The sequence below is a fragment of the Puntigrus tetrazona genome, chromosome 21 (genome assembly GCF_018831695.1).
Source record: "Puntigrus tetrazona isolate hp1 chromosome 21, ASM1883169v1, whole genome shotgun sequence".
In the NCBI taxonomy this organism is placed as follows: Eukaryota; Metazoa; Chordata; class Actinopteri; order Cypriniformes; family Cyprinidae; genus Puntigrus; species Puntigrus tetrazona.
This window is the reverse complement of record NC_056719.1, coordinates 17934233-17959679: the sequence shown is the minus strand read 5'-3', so window position 1 is coordinate 17959679 and position 25447 is coordinate 17934233. Positions and strand designations below refer to the sequence as shown.

General features: G+C 39.0%; 1 protein-coding gene across 1 annotated transcript in view; it reads right to left on the bottom strand.

Moving 5' to 3' along the window:
- The window catches only part of LOC122326389 (serine/threonine-protein kinase 32B-like), a 25778-nt gene extending 1789 nt beyond the window's left edge, over window positions 1–23989 (bottom strand). The window contains exons 1-7 of the mRNA XM_043221249.1: window positions 23835–23989; window positions 22893–23085; window positions 20657–20712; window positions 18855–19006; window positions 10197–10370; window positions 4701–4738; window positions 277–341 (exon numbers count right to left, since the gene is read on the bottom strand). Coding sequence (XP_043077184.1) covers window positions 277–341; window positions 4701–4738; window positions 10197–10370; window positions 18855–19006; window positions 20657–20712; window positions 22893–22944 — 537 coding nt within the window. The 5' untranslated portion in view covers window positions 22945–23085; window positions 23835–23989. The remainder of the gene's footprint in view (window positions 1–276; window positions 342–4700; window positions 4739–10196; window positions 10371–18854; window positions 19007–20656; window positions 20713–22892; window positions 23086–23834) is intronic.
- Window positions 23990–25447: the final 1458 nt, after the last annotated feature.

Here is a 25447-nt window from a genome sequence, read left to right as displayed (position 1 = left end):
CACTGATCTGCTGCCCTCCACTAAGCAGCGTTCTTGCTAGTGCGATGAAAATGCTTTAAATAACGTTTCTCGGTGAGCCTGGTGCTGATCAGCGCCAATCAAATCAAAGTGGGCGTGGCTTGCCGTTCATGAACAATGCTGAGTTTATCGTCGAAAGACAGCGAGGTATGGCCGGAAGCTGTAGATCATTTAATGTTAGTCAACTAATTTCTATGAATTATATTCGGTGTGAAGCAAACTACGCGACTTTTCTCAAATAATTTAGTTACAGGTTACAGCCTTGGTAATGAGAGGAAGCGTGACCAGATGGAGGAGGGCGTTCACCTCGATGAAGATCGGCCCTGGGGAACCGGAGCAGAAAGGTTACGTGTATGTGTGCTTATATCACAGAGAGAGTAGATGCTGTGGATGTGTGCAGCGTTGATATGAATGTAAAACACCTTCACGCAGCAGCTGCATTGTTACACACCGACAGAGGACATCAGCGATAAAGAGAAGACCAAAGAGTTTCCTGCAGAGCAACAATCTCATTTGTATTCATAGCTATTCCGTTGCAGTCTTCTGTTTTTAAAAAGTCGTGAATTAATAAATCGAGTCACATTGATATTTTGACATACTATAAGAGGCTATTCTAGTACAAAAACGTCCTGTTAGTTTGGGAACTCCTGGCGGTCCGTAAACAGCAGTGGTTCTCAGCGTTGGAGAAAGTTCCTGTACAATATTGCGCTACGCCCTTAAAAAGGAACTTATTGCAAAGTAATGTGGAGCAGTGGAAACGCAGCTCGTGTCAATCTGGGTTGCATGAAGAATAGGGCGCAAGAGAAGAAAAGTTCAACGCTCTTCAGCAATGAAAAAAACAAAAAACATAGATGTTATGTTTATTTCGCCATGTGCGAATTATTAGGCGAGGTGAATTGCTAAGAGCGTAATTTAAAAGGCCATTTTCTCAATATTTGGATTTTGTTGCACCCTCAGATTACCAAATATTACAAATATCACTAGAGAAAGATTTTTATTAGTATTTAGATTTGAAAAATCAACTGGTTTTGTGGTCCAGAGTCGTATTTGGTCCTGAACCACAGTAAGGTCATGTTCAAACAACACTGGTTTATATGTATTCTTTTAAATTAAATGTAATACACTACTTTAGTTACTTGAATAAAGTAATCTGATTACATATCTTATATTACTAGTATAGCAGTGCCTTCTGTTCGTTTCACATATTCCTTCGGTCATGAAGGCCTGTCTCTGCAGAAGAAGATCAAGAAGCTTACTTCAGCATTGGCTCTTTAGCCCCGGCCTGCAATTCATGCACGTGGCGAGTAAATACAAGAGAAAAGCGAAATAACAGAGATACCTGCGAGGATGTGAAAATGATTATAATCACACCGCGTCCCATCCCGCAGCAACAGCTAGCTAACCCTACTAACGATTAATTACGAGCTAGTTTCTTTCCGATTGTTGTGAACGTTCTCCCTTTTTTACGCACAGACACTGGTTTCTGGTTGCATCAGAGCAGTCCTCCGGACGCGTTTCCTAAGCTCTCTGCGACTCGTCGTGCTCTTGGCTCGGAGCACTGGAGGTAATGTTCCTCTGATTCCTCCGGGAGCAAAAGCCTGACTGTCCAGTGAGCTGCGGACAGCACCTCCTCTGGAAGTGAGATGTGCACGAGTCAGCGCTTTCCAGACACCCTCCAGGGGTTAAAAACAGCACTGCTGTGTGTCTGAAAGCCCAGAGAGTGGCCTCAAAAAGCATTTCGGCTTCCAAGTATCTGTCAGGTTATCACTCAAAAGCCAATGGACGTTTTGGCCAGCAGCAGTTAAAGGGGCAGTTAAAAAAAAACATGCATAAACACTCATCAACCTTTAATTACTGCCCTCCCTCTCATAAAAGATTTTCTCGACAAGCAAAGTGTAAAATTTTAATTTAGCCTGTCTGATGTTTACAGTGTGCAAGAAACATAGTACTACGATAACGTGTTTAAAAATCATGGTATTAACAGTATATTTTAACAGTTTTTAAGACTGGCGGCATGATCCTGAGGTGCTTTCACTTTTCAGTGTACAAGCGTTTTTTTAGCAATCATTTTCATCTCTTTGCATCATTAGGTAATAAAATGACTATATGTCATGAATATGCCACGTCCATAAACTCACTGCAGCATGTAAATATGGCTTATAAGGAGTAGTTTTTGCAGCACAAGCAGAGAAATGTTCTGTAATGGCACGGCACTAAAAAATCTATAAAAATTACCTTGCTAACACCGCTTTAGCTTCGCAAAGACATTCCAATAAAGCAATTAATTAATTAAAGCTGCGAGTTCATTCAAATATGAATCATATCAGAGGATATGTTCAGAGAAATTACATTACCGGGTTAAATAATTGATTAGGTATTTCAAAAAGGCTTTAAAATTCAATGTATTGGTTTTTTTTGTTCCAATGATATTGAACGTAAGCCAGTTGTTGTCCACAGCAATCCATTCGATCGAGTTTAATCTCTCTGAAAAAACGTTCTTGTATTCTGTCTGCACTATTTGAATCCTCGGTTCACGTACATATATATCGATTGATATATAATATACACAATGTGTTACATTTACAGACCTGAATCAAGCCGCAGGAACAAAATATTCCCTGAAAATGGAGTTATCTCAAAATGAGTGTGAAATGGAGAGGCATTAAGGGTCGTAAAAGTCTGCGTCGGAGTCACGAGAAGTGTTTAGTGCTGTCTGGTGAAAACAAAAGATTGCTGTTTCCATCGCATTCTGTTTTCCCAATCTGAAACCGCTGTGAGAGCAGTGACATAAATCTGCCCCGACAGAAGCAACCTAGATCAAAACAGAAAACCCCACTGATGTTCTAGAGCCCAGGAGCAGACGTCTTTCCTGGGGCACAATGCAGGACGAAAACCGTGCTCTCGCCAAAATGAAGGGGTTTTCAACGTCATAGAAGAACCATTTATGTTTCCTGAAAGATTAAACAGCTCTTAACCCTCTGTGCCTTTTATTTTTGGATCAACCTTGGTACTTTTGCAGTCTTCAAATGTAACTGTATGTGTGTATTTGTTTATTGTCAGAAAAAGCAATCGAATATGTTTTGGCTGAGTAATCCTTTTTTAATTTAATTTAATTTTTTGACAAATTTCATCTAAATCATGTGCATGGTTTTAAGTGTTCACAGAGCTAATGTGACAAAAGTCACCAACTCACTGTACGCTAGAACTATTACTTTAAAAATTTCCTACCTGGTCTCATGGCATAAATGTGGCAGTGCGCTTTTTAGCAAGACAGGAAAAATGTACCAACGAGTGCGTGTCGCTGCAGTTTCGAGAACGAAATAAACACTAGAGGAAGTGAAACTCTGAGACCTTTCATTCCTTTTGGCACAGATTTACAGAGTTTTAATTATAAAGCATAATATTTGCACAATTATAAAAAAAATATCACGTTATGTCAATATGGATATGCTGGGATATTTGAAAACCGATGCTTTTGAATGTTAGCGCCACACGCATCCAGCTTCATATCTATGTGTTTTCATAGGCGCTGGGTTTGTTCGGTCGATCGGTTCAATCCTGTGTAACTACACTTCAACAAAACAAGTTGAAATGACACGGCTGCATCAAAAAATGTTCAGTTTTGAATTTGTTGACACTAGGTTTAGTGTTGGAATTTTTCCAACATGATAGAGCATTAACTTTTATCAACAGTTCACAGATATTCTGAACTGCTGCAATACACACCTATATCAGCGTAATACAAACGTGCCAGGGTTTACGTATTGAACCTGCGTTTTAGAGCCACTCAGTGGACATTTCTCTTTGAAACTGCGGCGAAACATGCTGTAAAGCACGTAAAAACGGTGTTGCACAAAAAGTGCACAGAGGTACATATTTTCATGAGACCAGGTTCCATTTTTCAGTCAAAAGTGACCAAAGAGGCCCGGGTTAAAATAAGCATTTTTTGCTTTGTATAAAGAACATTTAAAACATTTCCACCGCAGGGAAGCACCTGCGGATGGATGTTAAATGGGATGCTGATGAAGAAGCTGCAGGTGACGCGTGTCTTCTTTTAGTGTTAAAGGAGATGTAAGTCTAAAACGAATCAGGCTCCAAGATCCGGTGGGTCACGCCATTTTCCTGCGACTTCCAGTCCAACAAAAATAAACCCTCCAAGTATCGTTCTTTCAACATGCTCAACGGTTTGGACAAAATGGAAACTGACGCAAGATCAAAATATACACAATAAAAAACCTACAATTATATTTAGGTGCCTAAAATTGACATTTTACCAATTTTAAGATACTTGATGCGAAGTTTCTAATTCTGACATTCATTCTTGGGTTTGGCTCATGGGTTAGCTCTTCCACGCAAAGAGTGTAAGAGAAATAGAGAAAGTAGAGGAAAGTGACTGGCCTTCTCTGTCATCTTCAACCACCTGCTGTGTGTTGTTGTTGTTTAGAGACAGGGTCATAACTATCTTCACATTAATATTCCCCTGCCTATTATCATACTGATGAAAAATTATGCAGGTTGCTTTTGCTCCCTGACAACACCGGTTAACCAGACCAATGTGAAGCATCTGCCATGAATAACCTTCAGCGCCTTTCTGTGAACCGCTCAACAAGTCAGAAAGAGAGGGAATAGTAACAGCGATGCCTGCAGAAGCGATGCTGATTTATAGTATCTTTAGGACTTACCGTGCTCGTCCAGCAAAATGTTGTCTGGCTTAATGTCTCTGTGAACACATAAATAAAGTTCGGTTAGGACAAAGCGTTCTGTGGGCGCTTCACTCTAACAATTCATCAGGATACAGCAGAAACACAGCAAAGCATCACATTAACGTGTCGGGCGTAAAATGAAGAGACCGAAAAGAAGCATCGCTGGAAAGTCTGTGCGTGAGGCGGATCCAGAAAATTAAATACGACATATTTCACAATTTTGAGAAAAGAAGTCGGAACTGTGAGAATAAAAGTCAACTTTCATGTCAACTATTGTCAAGACAAAGCCACTTTGAATCTTGAATCTGAGCATTAATTAAGTCACAATAAAACAGAAAAATGATTGGATGGTGGTAGATGACTGTATGCAAGCTTGCAGGTGAATGTGAAGAAAAGACAGGGTTTACGTCGAATACATGATTGGTCCATGATTGGTGTCACTATTATTTTAGAAAATATTTTTGACCAAGAAGATGAACTGTTATCAGCTAAATATATAGCATGCATTTAGAAAATATCTTGGGTGAATTTTCAACATGTTTATGCTCTTAACATGCGTATGAACTCTTCAACATAGTAAGAGTAGTAAACTAGTACGCCGTTCCAATTTAGCCACTGTGTTTGCTAAAATAGCTAAATCATTGACTTTGTGGGTGCATCCTAAAACATTGAATCATTCATTAATTAAGCAACGTTGTGTCTTAAATCATGATTTGATGTTAACTTGTACATAAGATACTTTCTACTAAGACACTACAGCAAAAGATAACTGACTTAAAACCATTTCTTAGCTAGTGAAAATATTAGTCTTCTAATAACTTTGGCCAGTGCCGTGAGACAGCTAGAAAGCTCCTATTTTGAAACAGAGCTGGCTGAGACATAAAGAAGTTTTCCACATAAACTCTCCATTAAAACGAATCCGCAGACCAATTAACGTCAGCTTTGCATATCAAAGCGAGGAGATGCTGTTGACAGGACACAAACAGGTGAGCTCAGGTGAGAAAGGTCAGGCGTGTTGGGTTTAATGAGCTGACATTTGCACAGAGCTATTGCATATCAGCAGCACGCATTATACCCGAAGATGCTGCTGGATGGTTTCCTGGGCAACAGGTGTCAAGGCAACCTGCCTCCAGCCTGTTATATGTGCTTTTCATCCAGTGGTCAATTACTATGTTATTAGCTATTTAAAATGACTCGGTTTATTTTCAGTTTTGCAGTGCAAAGCAAGCCAGGCTGGGAGTTAATCCAAAATAAACCTTAACTACTGAAACTGCATTTTCGGTTTCAGTTTTAAAACACATTTTTATATTTCCATATACGTTACCAGTGTTTTCCAGACATTGTTTTTTTTTGTGGTGACCACCAAACATGAGCACTAAACCGACCGTCTTAACAAACGTTTCAAATTAAGAAATACATTATAATATCAATTTTGGCCTAACAGAACCCCTTTTTTACACTGACAGGCTTCCCCAACGAGGCATACGATACTAAATATTAAAATATCAGTAACTCTTTGTTGAAACAGAAGATCTGGCAACGTTTAAGCAACCGCTATCTATAGCTGCTTTGAGTTTAGATGACAGCAATAATCTACTCATCACTTGTCAGCTCTATCTAAAAGCTCTTGGAGTTGATTGACCTGTGATAGAAGTGACGTGTGAAGTCAGCACGAGTTTGTCCTCCACACCTGGCCTTTCTCCGTGTTATCTGACCACCCAAACCCATCCAGCGCCTTTTCTTTCGCTCGACTGCTCCAACAAGCTATTAGCAGGATCTAATGGCCTCATTACATCACATATCATGATGAGGGCTGTAAGTGAGCTGGCTCCTGGTCACCGGATCCCTGCTGAGATGCTCAGGAGCCGAGGGACAGCTGGAGAACGACACTCAAGCTCTTCAATGAACCCTTTGTGGGCGGCTCGGTGTTTGTTAGTGCTGCTTGATGAAGAGAGAGGGCTTAACCGGACTAAAACTGGACATGCGCTACCCTTTACTGGCCTTTTGTCCAATAAAACCAACTCCATTATAGAATATCCCACCAATATTGTCACTATTGACTCTATAAGTTACATATTGGCTGTTTTTTAGCATGTTTAAAGGACATATTAATGTCTTATTTTGCATGCAAAACATACGCAGACAGAACATGAGTCTACCTTACGTTTTTAATTATAATAGTTTATGCTTTTGTTTAATGAACTTATTACGAGGAGCTTTCTTTTATTATGAGTTATGAGGAACTATTTCTTCTCTAAACCCAGACTAAAGATGACTCTCGACTAGATATCAGCTTCAGCGGAACCGAGAAGCGAAACGAGGCATTCGTGAAACAATTCATGCAAATAAGCGCAAGCAGGGAGCAAAACAAACGGCTCCGAGGCTGCGAAGAACATCCACTGGAGATTGATCCGATTGAAGCTGGCAGCTGTCGCTCTGCGTGAGAGTTCACGCAAATAATGACAAAAAGATTTCATTACCAACACCTCGAATACGCACACCAGATATAGATTAATGCAGCTTTTCAGTTATGATAATCTCGATTTTTGAAGTGTGTTTTGAAGATCAATGGTGCATTTTTTTATATTATGCATTTTTTGACTGCTTATTTATTGCACAACAAAGCCATAAAAAATGCGTGCAATAACTATATACAACCCACACATAAAGAAAACTGTAAAGAATGTTGTATAAATAAAGCATCTCTTACTAAATCGTTTAATGTGATAAAGACCTATTTTTAAGTGTTGCAGTGTTATTGGCATCTCTTTATAAAATAGTTTGGACATGTATTTATAGTAAAGGGCTGCTGCTGACTACTAACTGCTTCTTCTAGGGTGTAGTTTTTTGATGATAAATTGGACGTAAAAGGAAAACGCCGGTCAGCATGCACCAAAAATGTGCAGTCAGTGTTTTGATTTCATCTAGATTTCATTTACCCTTTACTGTGATTTCAGTTCAGTTCGCCAAAAATGTTGCAGACCGTCAGTTCAGTCCGACGTAAATATATGATTTGTCTAATATGTGTAAACCGTTTGAACGTTTTTATAGCTCAAACATCAGTTTAGAAAACGAATCCCAAGCGGAAAGCGCGGATGAGGAACGGGTTTGCCGTGAATGTTTCGGTCTCTCTCGCTCATCTGCCACATCCTGTTTTGAAGAGCCTCGTCTCTTAAGATCTGTTAATTGAGTAGCACTCCAGCGTTAATAATTCAAGCCGCCGTGAGCAAAAAAACAGGGTGTATTGTTTTTCGTCTGAGGAGCGGTGGGACCAGGGGTGTCCGTCTCACGGGGATCATCGTTCCTCACGTGACGCTTAAACACAAACTATTTCTCTATCAACTAGGACTTTTCCCTTTACAAACTGCTGCTTATTAATAGTTATTGCCTTCGTTTTTAAAATGAGGTATTGGGTCGGATCAGGAATATGATTATGCAGAATATGTGCTTCTCATACCTGCATATAACATGCATATAACTAGAATATTAGCCATATATTAAGCACATATTAATGCATTATCCTACGTCCCTAATCCTACACAATACCTAAACTTAACAACTACTGCACTAACTACTAATAAGCAGGGACAAGTCGTAATTGATAGCGAATAAGTGCTCTTGATCGAATGAAGCCCCTCCTCCCAAAATACAAAATGTGCTCTGATTGGTTACCGTAGCTTGCCCAGCGCATTGTGATTGGTGAACCACTTAGTGTTCTGACACTCCCCTTACTTTTAAAAAAGCTTCAAAAATGGTTTGAAGGCAGAGAATAAATGAGGGAGTCGTTTTTGAGACCGCGGCATTACTGTATGGATAGACGTCGACGCTATCTGACCGTGACAGAAGAGGAAACCAATTCTAAAAATATGATTTGTGAGAAGTGTAAACAATGTCCGTGTTATAACCAGCATATCGGCTGCATGCATTAAAAGCACAGGCCTTGGTCATTTTCATCACAGAGAAGTATATCCTGCTGGACAGAGATAAAGTAATCTTCTGAGTTTCTTTCATTCATAATAAGGCTCTTGAGGAATTATTACTGTCTTGATTATCGTTCTTCTCATGCATCTGGCTGGGACAAAAGAACGACACATTTGTCCAGAATTTATCGTTTATTTTTGGCTCGGTTTTAAAGTTTGGTTCTTCAGTAAGAGTGAGATTCAGTCTAGATATTCTGGAAAAAATAATGAAGTATACACTGCAGATGTGTGATGCATTTAATGCACTAAATGAATATAAATAATAATGCTCATAATACACACACATTTCCAAGGCCTCTGATTTATCAGCATAACATTAGATCCAACATTGCATGCAAAAACCTGAAGGTTCATGCTTTTTTAAAAGGACATGTATTGTATTTAAATGTACAAACATCCATCTTCAGCTCCATCTTTTGCTGTCAGATCTTTACAAATTTTTATCAAGCAAATGTAAGAATAATTGTGATATTGTTATATAAACAAATGAGCACTTACTATACTTTCCCTGATTATCCATTAAATCATTTTCAAATGTTTCAGGCTTTTGAGGAACGTGTGTGTTTATGTGTGGATATGCATGCATGTGTATTGGTTTTAATATTCTTGATTTGGTTTTTGAATACCTGTTTTTGCTTGCAGTTTCACCTCGTGGTGAGCTCTCTGCACAAGTATTGCTTAAACAAAATTCGAATTTAAAAACATATTTTTTATATGTATAAACAGCTCTGTATCTAAATAAGCAGACCGAGCCACGCGCAGAAAACAGTACAGTACATCAGCACCTGACTAATGCTTGTGCATGAGACTTATTTCAAATTATTTGTGCCTTTTTGCTGTGATTGCATCAGTGTTTGTGTAAAGGCTGTGGGTTTTTTGAAGGACGCTGCCGATGACTCGGAAAGCAGGATGGCTGAGAGCCGATATTACAACTTTATTTATTTTACTTAATATTAATACTAAGTTTGAAATCATTTGAAAATGTATTAAAATATAAATGCACAATATAAACATATAAGCCATATAAATATTTTTCACAAATAAATAAATTAATATTTAAAACATATTACATAAATTAGAATTAAAAAGGAAGTAAATACCGTAACCAACAGGGCACTCGGTGTTCTGGGTAGTTTGTGTTCATATTTTTCAAATAAAGCCAAAGGATCCCTCATATTACAGTAAAAATAACATGAATATGATCGTGGGCAAACACATGAAGCAAAGCAAAGCAAATTTTCAATTCACGAGTTTTTCGCTCGTCTTCACTGAAGCCGAAGGGCATTTAATTATACGGACAGACCGTTCATGTTCATTAGTTATTCAAATGATATAAATGCATATCTGCTGAATGCTGAAGCCAAATAAGAACATATCGGCCAAACAGAAAAATGCACTGGCTGATACCGATATTTGAAAAATGGTAAATATCGGCCGATATATCTTGGTGATATATATCGGCCAGCGACTAGTAAAGGCCGGGTGCAGTCGTTACCTGTGGATGATGTGTTTGTTGCGCAGGTAGTGCAGAGCGAGGGCGATCTCACACACGTAGTGCTCGACCGTGCTCTCTGTGAAGTGAACGTTCTGCTGTAGATGATAGCGCAGGTCTCCTCCCAGCAGCAGGTCGACCACCATGAACATGTCCTCCTCATCTTGAAACGAGTACCTGCGTTAGACAAATGGTGTCGGTGAGTCCTCGACCCGGCCGTGCACGATCACAGCGTTCAAAAGAGTGAAAGGACGTTAAACTTGTCGTAACATAACATTTTGCGAGTAACCTAGCCTTTGATAATCAAAACTGTATGTTTAAATCATACTATTACGGAAAGGTTTGAGTTTTACTGGCTCTAGCGTTCATTTAAGCTGGAAACTGCAGCAGTTGGTATGTATAGCTGTGTTTTTTCCAATCTGCTCTCATAAAAATATGAACCACTTGTGTTTTTACGTGCATTACTGCAATTTTCACCACAGTTTCAAAGAGAAATGTCCACTGAATGATGCTTAAGCACAGGTTCAATACGTGAACCCTGGCACATATAGGTATGTATTGCGGCGGTTCAGAACCCAATGAGCCTAGGTTGAGTTTGTTTGACGTGCAACATGGCGGTTTTAGTAGGATCACTGGTAGATTACCGGCTGTTTTAACCGAGACGCCTACTTGTTAATGCAAATATCTGCTCAGCCAATCACGAGGCGGCAACTCAATCCCTGTTGGGGCAGAAATGTGATCCGAGTGACTTTGTGGAACGATTGTTGGTGGCAGACGAGGTGGTTTGAGTATCTCAGAAACAGCTGATCTGGGATTTTCGCGCTGTAAACAAGTCTTGAGTTTACAGCAAATGCAGAAAAAAACAAAAAACATTCAATGAGCGGCATTCGGAAAACGCCTTGATAATGAGAGAGGAGGTCAAAAGAGACTCGTCAGGCTGGCAAGAGCACAGCAATTAGCATATTAGGAGCCTGCTGGCCATTTAAAGGTATAGTTCACCCCAAAATAAGAATATTTACGTAGATCACACATTTGTGTTGTCTTGTAAAAGGTGCTTGATTTGAGCAGACGTCACTCCTGATTCAAACCAGATGACTTTTTGACTGAAGCAAGTGTTATTTTATGGATTATGTTTGCTGTTTGTTCCGATGGCACCCATTCACATCCACGCAATGACACATTTCTCCAAATCTGATGAAGAAACGAACTCGGAAGGAAATGTCTTCGATATAAAACGTCAACAGAGGAGAAAAACCCCCCTGTGCTTGTTTAGCTATTTTGTGGGGCCGTGAAGCGAAAGCGGCGAAGGAACAGAGCCCGGTGAAGCGCAGAAGTTGTTTTCCTGTTTGTTTGTTTCAGAGAAAGATCTCCCACCGGCAGGTCTGAGCTTGTTCTGCTCGTGCCCTCGGTAACCCATCAGTCAATCAATGTCTGACACGCTCGGGAGCTCGACATCAGCAAATACTCATTTTACTCTCATTTGAAAAAGCATTCAGCAAAGCAGCATTGATTTTACATACCCGCTGCCTGCTGATGTGTCCTTCCATTCATAGCTGAAAAACGACTGGTTCACAGAGCTCTCGCAGCTTTACATAAACTAAAGACAGGTTTGTCTCGTCATCGCGCTGGAACCGACAAACAAAAATGCACACACACACACACATTGGGTTTTCATGTTTTATGAGGACCCTCCTTGTTTTTATACTGTACAGAGTGTATCTGTTACTGGCATTGTTTAGATTTTCAAATCATTTAATTCTGTTTTATAAGCTTCTTTCCTCATGAGGACCTAAAAATGGCTCCACAAGGTCAAAATTGCCTGGTATTCCCATCCTTATGGGGACACTTAAACTCTCTCTCTCACACACACACACACACACACATTCGTTTTTGTAAAAAGTGGGGACATCTCAGGCGTAATGTAACGAACTGTACATCATCCAAAACCTTACAAGACTTTTAATAGAGTCCATTCTGCGATAAATACAACAATGTTGTGAAATATTATTACAAATTAAAATATAATTAATTCCTGTGATATGCATCTGAATCCTCAGCATCATTACTTCAATCCCTCAGAAGTCCTCCTAACACGCTGATTTATTATCAATGTCAGAAACAGCTGTGCTTCTTATTTTTTTCTTGGACCCCTTGATGCTGCTTTCAGGGTTCTTTGATGAAGATAAAAACAGTAACACTTTATTCGATAGTTTCACCAACAGTAAGCAGCTCTTTAACTACATGTCAACTAGCAGTCATTAGAGTATTAACTCCACGACATACTACATACTGACTATCAGACACTCACCCTACTAACTTCTACTAACCCTAAACCTAAAACAACATCATTTATTCAATGCAGAAAGATTTTTATCAGTTCAGCACAACTTTGCTGAATAAAATACTAATGTCATTCAAAATAAGAAAGAAAATTATTCCTGTTGTTACAGAAGTTTTCTATTTTTAATAAACGCTGTTGTTTTTACTCTTTTTCACCTGCTTACACGCATCTTGCCTCTTTTTTCTCAAAAACGTTACACACAAATCCAAGACCATCAAACAAAAAATGCAAAAAGCCTCTCATCTCTTGCAAAACGAATTCATAATATCACAAACACATTTTAAAAGCAGACATCTGCAAACACCTTTGCCATAATATTAGATGTGCGCTTTTAATAAAAGCAAATTAAAAGTCCTGCTTGAATCAAGTTGTAATACATGCTTTAAAGAAATACATCATTTTGATGTTCACTAACATACTAATGCGCATGCACTTCGTACTTGATTATCATTTTTGTAATCGTTTAATCAATCTTCCAAAACCATTGCATTAAATTTGCACTATTACATTAAGTATAATATTTTAGTAATACGTTTCATTAAAAGCACAGTACGCTTCTTTTTCACAAGGCTGTGGTTAATGTTCATAAAGGACAGCAGAAGTTCTCAGGAAGTAAGGTAAGAGAACAGAAAAGCCTTTTTAAGAGTCCTGCTTTACTCTGATCCCTGGAAACGTCCATCTGGCGGAGACTGAACTCAACACGTGTCTGTCGTGGACACAAATAGAACAGCCCGCGGCTTCACGAGCAACACAACAACAGTCTGCAGATGTTCTCGTATCACTGCTTAATCTTTAAAGAGAGCCGCGCGAGTCATCTGTGAACCTAATCTCATAGAAATATAAACCTCTGTGCCCTTTCTGTGCAACACCGTTATGTACCTTACTGCACGTTTCACCACAGGTTCAAAGAGAAATGTCCACTGAGCGATGCTAAAACACAGGTTCAATACGTGAACCCTGGCACTCCTTTATTTCCTTAATATAGGTATATAGAAATATCTAAGAACTGTTGCTCAAAGTTATGCCCTGCACCAAATCCAGTGCTAAACCCACCTGATACCATGAAACGCATTTGTTGATGCAGTCGTGTCATTTCAACTTCTTTTTGCACAGATTTGAACCGTTTTGAACATCTCCTGATCTACCGAACAAACCCAGCGTCTATGAAAACACATAGATATGACCCTGGACGTGTGTGATGCTAACATTCAAAAGCATCAGTTTTCCTAATATCCCATCATATTGTTACTGTTTTGAAGTCACGACATGATATTCTTCAAGTAATTGGCAAAATGATGCTCTGTGAAAAGGAACAAAAGGACTTTCACTGCCTTCATTGATATGCACTTATTTCGTGTTTTGCGTCTCGCTAAAAAGTAAACCCAGGTACATTTCTACCATGAGACCAAGCAGCAGAATTGACTCTACGTCATAAAATATTCACATATTAATAGGCATTTATGTAATTTCAGACAGCTGACAACAAGCCACACAATTTGAGAAACCATACATATGTCGTATCCATAACACAAACGAGGAGTTACTGATCCAAACAGACTTCTGTATGAAAGGAAAAAATACATACATTGGCAGAAACTACTGCTCTTTATTGCTCTCTTAATAAATAAACAGCTTTTGCAATACGCCTCTGCTTGGCAGGAAAACACGTTTTACAGAAGCACTACATAAATAAAAAGATAAAAAGGATATTTTGTAACAGTAAGCTAAGCTATAAATGCCGTTAAACTGAGCTCAAAGCGCATTGGTTTTCTTCGGATAGGTGACAAATCTCGTAACTTTGTCAAAACATGTGCTGTTGCTCATTTAGTTACTTTTTAAGCTGAAGCTGTTTATTTATGTTATCTGCTTTGTCATTTTGGCAACACTTACGAGTAGGTAGCCCTTGTTAACTATTAACTACAACTTTTCCCTCAGTAAATCCCCAATGTGCTAGTTATTAATAGTTAGTGCGTTTTGGGGATGTATTAGGGATGTAGAGTAAGGTCAGGTAGAATAATGCATTAATATGCGCTTAATTAGCACTAATAAATGAATAATATTCTAGTTATATGCACGCTAATACGCAACTAACTGATATCTCTGCGCCTGCTGCGGTCATGATAAGAGAGTATAGTTACAGAAGAGTCATGCTTTAAACAGGACAAAATATTGAAACTCTGGTCATTTTTGAACGAGATGCTACCGGTCTAATCGGATTCAATGATCTATGCTAAGCTATGCTAAAAGTGCTATCGCCAGAAACCCGGAGATCGGCTGAATGGATGCAAAAAAACGGTAAAACTCATCTGATTAACTCTGGGGGATTTGCAGAATGAACTTATTTCCGAAATAAGTGGAGTGTTCCTTTAAGGTCGATGCTGAATAGAATTGATCAAACGTAATATAATAATATAATATCGACATTTAATTTTTTTTGGTTTAAGGCTTTAGTTTTATTCAACAACAGCAGTCCTACCTTTGGTAAAATGCCCACTTTACACTAAACGACAGGTTTGAACTTTTTCCTCCTCTAACGACTCTTTGAGGGGAGATCCTGCACTACAGCAGAAGAACACATCTGATAAATTACTGATGACCAGGAAGAGGCATGGCATGAAAACGTGCTCAAGAAGCCACCGTGACTCGTGTCACATTGATTCTCAGCTGGGCTTTGATTGACAGGCTTTATTTGTCCGTTGGCGATGCCTGCTCAGCGGCCCCTGTCAAAGAGGGGCCGAATTACAGCTCGGTGCTGAGGAAGCGTAAGGTGTGAGCCCACTTGGTCAAGCTATACTTCCTGCACAAACACACCGCTGGCGAAAGAGACACTCACCTTGAGCGCGTCTAGAGGCGTTCGAAATGCGAACGGCATGATGCAGTTTCAGACGAGAACGCTGCTATTCTTACAGAGAGGAGACTCCAAGAAGGGTTTCGTGCAAACGCACTCAGAGAGCCCTTCTCTTTAAATATAAAGCAGGTTGTGGTCTCCGCTGGCCTTCAGAGAGGAGCCTGTCTGCATCTCATTAAAAGTAATAAGGACTTCTTTTTAAGTTGTAACGCAAAGACTAGTGCTATATCTGAATGCTGAGCAGAGAAAAAATTGAAACTGTTGTCTTTCGCCAGATGTTTTGCACATTGTTTTCTGAAACCTGAAACGGTAACACTTTAGTTTACGGTTACACCTTTTACTGTAGTTGCTCATTAGCATGCATATTACTTTAATATTAACCATTTATTAGTGCTAATTAGGCACATATTAATGTCTTATTCTACATCGCTAATCCAACACAATACCTAAACTTAACTACCCCGCTAACTATTAATAAACAGAACATTAAAAAATACTGAGGGAAAAGTTGTAGTTAATAGTTAATAGTTAATAGTTTCATTTTTAATGTCGTTAAACGTATTGTTGGAAAACATGGTTCAAACAAGAGAATTGAGGGATAGATTTTAGTTTAATTTAGTTTAATATAATCTCATTAAAACCTGAATTTGACTCAAACAGCTAAATATAATAAGAATTATTTCTTCACGTAAAATAGATGAAAACATGTTGGCAATTAAAGGTAAAGTTCACACATTTCACTGTCATTATTTAGTCATTTTCAAGATGAGTTTCTTTGGTAATAGTCTGGTGACCAACTCTCATTATTAACTAGTTGCTTATTATATGCATATTATAAGAATAGCAGCTGTTTATTAGTACTTATAAAGCATATATTAACAACTTATTCTGCATGGCCATGTTTTATTTCATTTAATCCACCCCATACATAAACTTAACAACTACCTTACTAACTTAATGTGCAGAAAGTTGAGGTACAATGCATGTTTAATAGTTAGTTAATATGGCTCTCCAAACTAAAGTGTGACGGGTTCATTCCTCTGTTGAACACAAAATAATATATTCAGAAGAATCCGTGGCATGGAAAAAATCCCCTAGAAGTCTATTATAGAACTGTTTGGTTACCAGTCTTCTTCAAAATGTCTTTTTTTTTAGTTCAGTGGAAAATAACGCAGTTTCCCTTATTTTGAGTGAACTATCCCTTTAAGTGCACTGTACCCACGTTCAGATTTGATATGTGATTTAAATAGAATTATTAAAAGAATTCTAAGCGGTACAATGTGTGTGTGTGTGTGTTTATAGTAACAGTCTGAAAGCTTGCAACCAGCATGCCTCTTAATTGTGGATTATTTTTTAAAACGCATGAGCTACTTCCTCTGATACTTCCCCTGTGCATCAATGTTAGTTCTGAGAAATTAGTGATCGATCCTTGATAGAGCCTACTGTAAACTATTTCAGAACTGATCAATCTTTAATCATTCTATATTCGTCAGTAGTTTTGGCGTCTCTCTCATCTGACCTTGAGTGCCTCTCTCGGTCCGGCAGAACACACACACACACACACACACATCCGCAGCACTGCGGGGAACACACACACACACACACACACACACACACACAGCGCCTCACACTGCTGCCAGCACATCACCGTTCCCGGCCATTCTCAACAAATTCTCCGGCCCATGCAGCACAGAGAGGGATGCTTTCTGTGGGGCGTTTGTAATTATAAAATGGTAATTATAAAAGCAGTCGCATTGATTTAGTCCTTCCTGCGTCACATACCGATGAAGACGATGGTTTGGGTTCCAGCGCGCTTCGGTGAAGGAAAACAAGACGTGCGTCATACTATTTGAGGCTGGTTTTTTGCTGTCACTTGGAACAGATTTTAAATCAGATTGGCATTTTAGCGAAAAAAACCAAAGCGATCTCATTAGTGTTCATAGGTATGCAAAGATGTGTGTGTTGTTTTATATATTTGCTGTACTTAACCCAGGCTAACCGGAAATATAGTGTATGCTTGTGGAAACATTTTACAGCACAGATATCATGGACCTCGTTGCATGTTTTTGTGTTCAATACATGACCATGAAATGTTTCTATTACATTATTCAGGCATATGTTGCGATGATTCAAGATTAAATTAAAAGCTTAATGCTCTGTCGTGTTGGAAAATAACAATCATTATTCAACAAAACCAACCCTAAACAGATCCGATAGCGTTAACAAATACAAAAACACATTTGATGACGCATCTGTGTGATTTTGAGCGTTTTTGGCCAAAGAGCTTTTTACCGCAAATCTAACAGCTTGTTAAAACCGTTTCAAAGTCATAACAATATTGTGCAAGGAATTAGGTTTTCTTAATAAAAATAAAGTTCACCGGTTTTATTTTGTACTATACAAATAGTAATTGCGATAAAAAATTAAGTTCGCATACAAACTAACACATGCAATTTATTCATGTGTTGTTGATATATATTCACATATTTATTGACACTTTTTGATTCATTCTTTGAAGTTCAAAAAACACTGAAATTAATCTTAGAGTACATCAACTTTGTGTAACTAAATACACGTTTTTGCACATTATACATTTATTTAATTTGACTTTTCATGCACAATTCTCGCCGTCAATGACTTTTATATTTTACATTCATGCATGCCATATTTGGGTTTAATGATGGCGATATATTATTATTACTGGCGAGTTGTGTTGAGTGTGAATCGAACGAGGTGACAGTTTACTGAAATAAAGCAGTGAACAGCACGCAAGCTTTCTACATGTGAAGTGTGCACGTATCTAGTATTCAGCTCCGTTCATTTGTGAAGCCCAACGCATCCTGACAGTGACTGCACTGTTTCGTCCCATATCCAACTCTAAATGTCATGCTTCAACCGTTACCCATTCTATGCCCCGTCTCTCATGCTGAAAGCTGAATTTTCCAAACACAAACTATTAGTCTGATTCCGCTAGTAGACCATTCAAACACCGCTTCAAGTAGTTAACTAGACGTAATGAGTGTCAAGATATACTTTAGGTTGACTTGAGATTGAGAAAGCCTAATAGATAGATAGAGTTATGTTCAATTAGAATAAAGCATTGATATGTGCTTAACTAATACTAATAATTTGCTTATATTCTAGTGATATGCATGCTAGCCCTAAAATAAAGTGTCACCAGTGTATTGTTAAGTATATGACTACTCAACAGTTAGCTTCGGAACACGCTAACGTCCCAATGAAGAGTGTAAACATCCACTTAGTCAAGTTTTGAAGGACATTTTGATAGTCATATACTTATATAACAGCTTTCTGCGCTCAAATGAGTCAGCTCGAGGAGCTTTGTTTCCTAGTAGTCTACTTACACGCTGTTGAAACATTGCAAGGTCGTGTTTGTGAATGCGTCGTACAAACTGAACGAACGCACAAGGTTATTTTGTATTGCACCGGTGAATGGCTTTAATAAACTCACCAGAAATTGACCAGGAACGGGTGCTCCAGGTTCTGCATGATCTGGAGCTCTTTGAAGACATTGCGTACTTCGTTGCGCTCCACACACTTGAGTTTGTTCATATACTTCATGGCGTACATTTTCTTCGTGTCCTTTTTCTGGACAATGCATACCTGGGAAGAAAAAAAAAATGGCATGAGCGATCTTTTTGTAAACATCTGAATTCAAGTTTTCTGGGAATCTGGGCTCTCAGATTGCGGTTCTGGCTGTTTTTCCTTGCATTACATCTCTAAAATGAAAAAACAAAAGTCCTTTTCTTATAAGTAGACATCTAATAAATAGTCTAAAGCATTGTTTAGTGCATTTATTACATTAAACTGAACTGTCAACTGTGGTAAATCTCAATTAAGTCATTTTCCATTTCCTATACCTTTATAATTAGGTCTTTGATATATTTCAAAATTATAATTACGGTTAATAAATGTTTCTGCATTTCTCATATAGTTTGCTATATTTCTGTTCTTTACCCTCTACCCTATTTTCTATTCGCTATCATAGTATTCTCAGCTGTATAGTTTTGAAAAGTCTTCTTTAAAGTGTTATAAGCCATGACCTAAGCCCACCAGATACGAGGTCCATTACTGTACAAACGTTTAATTAATGCAAAAACGCAAAAATCGGAGAAAAAACAAAGAAACAGAAGGTATAAGGCTGTGTACAGTCCCACGAAGCACTGAACTGAAAAACAGAACTGTTATATTCATCCATTCATTTCATTTATTTGCAGACCAAAGCATCAGCATACAGCTACATACAATACATAAAACCAAACCATCCAATAAAAACAACGTATGCTAGTCCAAACCCTTAAAGGCTAATGACAAGAAGTCATTTTTAACACCAGCTTTATAAATGGAGCCTTTCTAATCTCACGCTGCAGACTATTCTAAAGCCTTCGACCCGCAAGAGCAAACTCCTGATCCCCTTTAAGCTTTAAATATACTGCTTTAAAAATATACAGCTGGACCTTATGTTTTCTCCCAAAGTCCACTGAAAGGCACCTAGGGGCATTCACAAATAGCCTGGCCACCGTATTATAAACTAACTGAAAGCATGAAACGATACCAAAACATTTCAGAAGTCCGGATGAGACTAAATAAAGGCATTAATCAGCTTTTCTAAATCTTTTTATTTTCTAGACAGTTGGTTGAATCGAGCAATCTGGATAAAACCGACTCTAGCGCAATATGAATCTTTTGATTTCAGAAAAGGGAAACGTAGAAGGAAAATAAGATAACAGAACCCTGAGTAACCCCACAGGTATTAAGAGCCGTCGTTAAAATACAACGAAGAAACAAAGTCACCATACATTTCTGAAAATGCCCTATTGGCAGGATAAGATCTTTATGAGAGTCACATGGTCAATGGTATCAAAAGCTGCTCTCAAGTCCAGTCAAATCAGAGCTAAATACCTCCTTTGGCTTGACTTGCTTGGCCACAACTCTCAGATTGTTCGAATTTTTGACTTCTTTCAGTCAAAAAAGATAGAATCCCAGAATAAAACACTGGCTGAAGAATTGAAACATATTGGACATTTATAGACGTTAATAGTCGGCTTGCCATACTCTCGAGTCAATGTAATAGTAATTAACCACCTTAAGGCCAACTAGCGCACTTATTCTTGAGTTAATTGAATCTACCAAATTAGGTCTTAATCTACAGTATCATCAATGTTTTAAGCGTAATCGATGAAGGTTTTCACTTTGGCCTCAGCACCATCCGTTGCAATTAGCTTTGTCTAGTAAACGTAAAGCAAAACTTACTTTCCCAAAACTGCCTTTACCAATGGCCCGCAAGATCTGAAAGTGGTCAAAGTTGACTGTGGAGAGACAACAAATAAATGCATTAGTGTGCAGTACATTACACCGATGAGATAGAACACAAACCAATATAAACGTACGGGCTGTTTTGGCCCACGCAGTGAAACTCCACAAGTTTCGAGCTCCAAAAGGGACATCAGGGATAAAAATGAGAACAGAACAGACTGACTCTTTTTATTCCCAAGGACAATTGCGATGCTGAACGGCAAATGAAACAAGCTTACGGTAGATCTGAGCGTCTTTGAGAAGTTGCTCATCTGTGATGTGTTCGGTCCGAGCTGAATCTCACTGCTCTTCTGACCTGTGAATGACCTGCGTCCTGTCTCTGAGCTCTCACAGCTCGTCTATCTGAAACTGCAGTCCAAGGCAGTCGAAAGTATGCTGTCAGCAGCAATTACAGCTCGGTGCTCGCTCCTCGACGGTCCCTACTTCTGTTGGTCAAGGACCAGTGATGATTATTGTACTTTAAACCAGAAGTCTCAGTCTCAGATAGCATGCTCGCAGTTTTTCTTTGGCATTTTACACACAAAAGTTTCCTCAAAATGGCCCAGAATACTCTCATTTGGTTTGAGCACACAGCTATATGAAGTGAATGCATATTTATTCAAATATAACCTTTACTTCTCTGAGTTATATTATATTCGTGTGCATTGAATTATGAGGAAAGAAAAGGGTTTCTGTATCGATAAACTTCAGTGTGCAAACGCTGTGCTATTTTAAAACCTAAAGGTACATTTGAGGAACATATTTTGTCCCATATCTGAAGAATCGTTGACCTATCGAGTGTGGGCAAACGATCTAGGACAGCCACTTAGAGAACGCTGACACCCTTTTTCACAGTGACTTCCAGAGGGGTCATCAGCGTGCCCTAAATAGTGAATGCCCCATCTCTATCAACTACTTTACTTCTACAAAAATCTAAGCATTTCCTGAAGATCTCAAACTCTTAGCAAGAAGCTGAACATGCTCTCCATCTTTCAAGCCCTTCATAATCGTAGTCAAGCATCTCGTGCAACTTTTCTAAGCAATCTGACTTGGGTACTTTCATACGGCAAACAATAAAACCGGTCCCGATCCCGTTAGAGTTTAAACACGTAATATTATTCCCGAGCTCCATTATGAATCCTCTGTAAACACCATTAATCCGAATCATCTGACCCTCTGAAACATCCCTTACTCTTATAGCTCCTGCCAAAACTGTTTTTGTAATATTTTGTAGTATCGAGTATTTTAGTCAGCCTATTATATTTCAGCGCGTCACATCAATCTGCTTGTGCACTGATCAGCTACTTGATTAAACACATTTTTAATTGGATTTGGTTTCGTGCGTTTTTTTGGACTTGCTTGTTGTAGTTTGGGCTGTTCCCACAGGTTTTTGATTTGGTGTCATACGTTTGTATTTGTTGTTTGTTTGCTTGTTTTACCTCTCCGGACATGTTTTGGATTTGTTAATGCCTTTCTTTTGTTTTGGCTGCACTCAGGTTTCATGCGTTTCTGTAAAGTTTTTTGGCTGCGCGCACACGGATCTATTCCATGCAATCAGTTTTGCTCCGTATTGGCTGTTCAGATATGTCCTAGATATGGTTTAATGCGTAAATTTTGTTTTATTTTGGTTAAAAGCTCATTCGTATTTGGATTGAGAAATCTTCCACACACGTATACAAGCTAGGATATGGAAAAAAATAATAATTTAGCATCTTTTTAACCCAACCGACAATTACTTTGTAAAATGGGCCAATCGGCTATTGCTATAACTGTACTTGCGACTTTCTTTGACACACACACACACACACACACAGGTGTAAATTTTTCGACCCACCTGCAGACGCAGACAGATTTACGAGAACCTCAACAAACGACTTTCTGCAGTCAGCAGCCACAGATCGTCTTGTACGGGTTTACTTTGGCAAAATCCAGATGGAAAGTAAGCGATCTCATATACAGTATTCTTAAATTGCCACTGAAGTGTTATTACGCCACAGTGCATAAACGCATGTTATCACACATTGCATTAAATCGAATTGCACATGCCGTGTTGTGATTGGTCAGACAAAAAGCTTTAGAGTTTATTTGGGTCAAGCAATCAAAAGAAATACGAGCTGGTTCGTGTTTTAGCGTGTTGTGAATGCGGGTCTTCTGTCCAACTATAGGAACTGGAACAGCTTGTTTAGCTTCTTACCCTCCTCTGGGTCGTCACTGACCGACGTCCTGCTGGACTGACCGAGTCCCATGACTTCTGAAGAGGTGAAGATCTCCAGGTTAAAACGGAAACATCCTCCGTGTTTGTTAATCAGGATATATGCCTCTGCTGAAGAAGGACCAGTGACGGAGCGAGCCTACAGAAGAGGTTTTACGCCGTAAAAAGTCCTAACCTGCAAAAATCCATTCAAAATGAGTTTTGTTGATGTAAAGTCATGCATTTAGGCTGATTGAAAAAAATTAATAAACCGGTTAATTTAGATGCCACCCCTCTTTTTTGCATAGATCAAAACAGCCTAAAGTTTGAGTAGATTTTGTACATGCTTTGCCGTATTTGTTGTTGTTTAATACGGCCCCTTAATTCATCTATGCTAAAAACAGACTGCTTTAAAGCTGCTTAAAGAACCAAAAATTATAGATATTGTGCCGGAATATTCCGTTTCATTCCGGGGTTTCAAAAATGCACTAGAATAGTATTTTTCCACGCAAGAAAATTGCATGCACGCTCTATTTTAAGATGCAATTCTCACTGTTAACTAGCCACTAACTTTAGCCCCAGTAATCTCTTAATTTGCTGCTTATCTTATATTAATAGGTATGGAGATAGTTATAGGTTTACACGCGGCGTGGATTAATATGATAATACAGAATGAGAAATGAACGTGTGATTTAAACAGTTAATAGTGAGAACCGGTCCTTAAAGTGTGACTAAATATTCACTGCACGAAAGTGTGACAACTTGCCCCAGTTCAAATACTTTCAGACAGTATACCAAACAGGACTTGATTATATACACGTTGCTCGCTGGTAATAGTTTATAGAGCGTCCCGTTCTCGATATGCACGAGTTCGAAAGCACGCCTGACAGACCTGTAGCTGAACTTAACACGACGCGATAAAACCGTCGGGAAGCCCGCACTCACCGCTTTATCCGGCAGGACGGTGGAACACCGGCGAGACCGCAGCGGGAACGGGAGACTATCCCGCACAAGTTCTCCGCAATGCCGTGAGAAGATCCTTGCAGAGCCGGAGTCAATGACACACTGATGCAGAACACACACGCGCTCGCGCCGCTTCACGCCTGCATCACACACACACACACGCACACGCGCGCGCACGCGTCCTCAACTGTTGAATAAAAGCGTCGTCGCGCGTCTGGGTACAGATGTGATGTGCATCGCGTGTGATGATGATGATGATGATGATGAAGATGACGGTGGAAGTGTATTCACGCTTAATGTGGTTGATGTCCGTGCGCGGTGTTCTCGCGCTATTAAGGCTTTTTATTCATGCGTTATTTTTTTTTAAATGCACTTTAACCGGTGACATCATAAAATAAAATAAAATAAAAATAAATAAATAAAACACTTTCATTAATGTCGTATAAGCGACTCGCAAAAAATGTGAAAAAATACGAATAAAAAAATACAAGGGAAAGTTGTATTGTGATGCTATTATGTTATATATTCTATGTAAATGTAGATCTGTAAAGAAAAGCCACTTTTAAAGCCATTATTGTATTAAATGATAAGGTTTCAAGCAGACATTATTACAAATAGTGGCTTTAGAAGGAACTATTTTATTTGAGTCAGGTTACACATAGTCTAAATGTTTAGACTGAAACGGCCAAATATAAAGAACTGCTCATACAGTAAAAGTCCAAAACAGCTTATTTACCAGCAGTCTTTCTTATTTTCTTTCTTTCTTTGGCAATAAAATAGTACTCTAAAAAATAAAAACTAAAGCTGGCAGCATTCATTCGTTCATTCAATCGATTCGTTTAAACGACCGATTCATTCAGGAATGAAGTAAACGGCTCACTTTACGAATAGGTTTTTGAATCGTTTGGATTCGTTGAGAACATCGATTCACTCAGACACGAGCATCTGTCGTAGCTCGTATCGCTAACTTTATTTTTTCGTGCTTAACTGTTGTATAGAAATGCGTTAAAGGGACAGTTCGCCCAAAAAGTGATGTTTATCTGCTTACCCGCGGGGCATTAAAGGATGTGGGTGACTTTGTTTCTTCAGACTGCGGTTACTTGAGTTAAAGTCTTTCGTGTTCTACTGAAGAAACAGAGTCACGGATATACATTGAGAAACACTGCATTTTCACTTTCGGGCGAGCTGCCCCTTTAATGCTGCTCAACCCGCTCTTTTCACGCGAGACAAACACACGCAGGGGCTTTTTATTTGATTTTAGTTTTAGATGCAATAGAAGCACGTCCCTCACTGAACACCCAACTTGTGAAGGACAAGGTCGTGTGAATTTCCGCAGATATTAGCTTTTTCCCCCGTCTTCAGACACACGAGGCCGTAATGAAGTCGCTCCGGATCATCAGTCTCCAAACTGAAATCCTGTTTAGGCAGTCAGAGCAATAGGATCTCTCAAAATCCAGCCAAATCACCATTACACTCCTGGCACAGACGACTACTTTACAAGATTAGATGCCCGATGCACACACAGCTCTTTTATAGCTTAACTGGCGTTTACAAACACACCAGTCACCTGTCCCTGATCACACACACACACACAC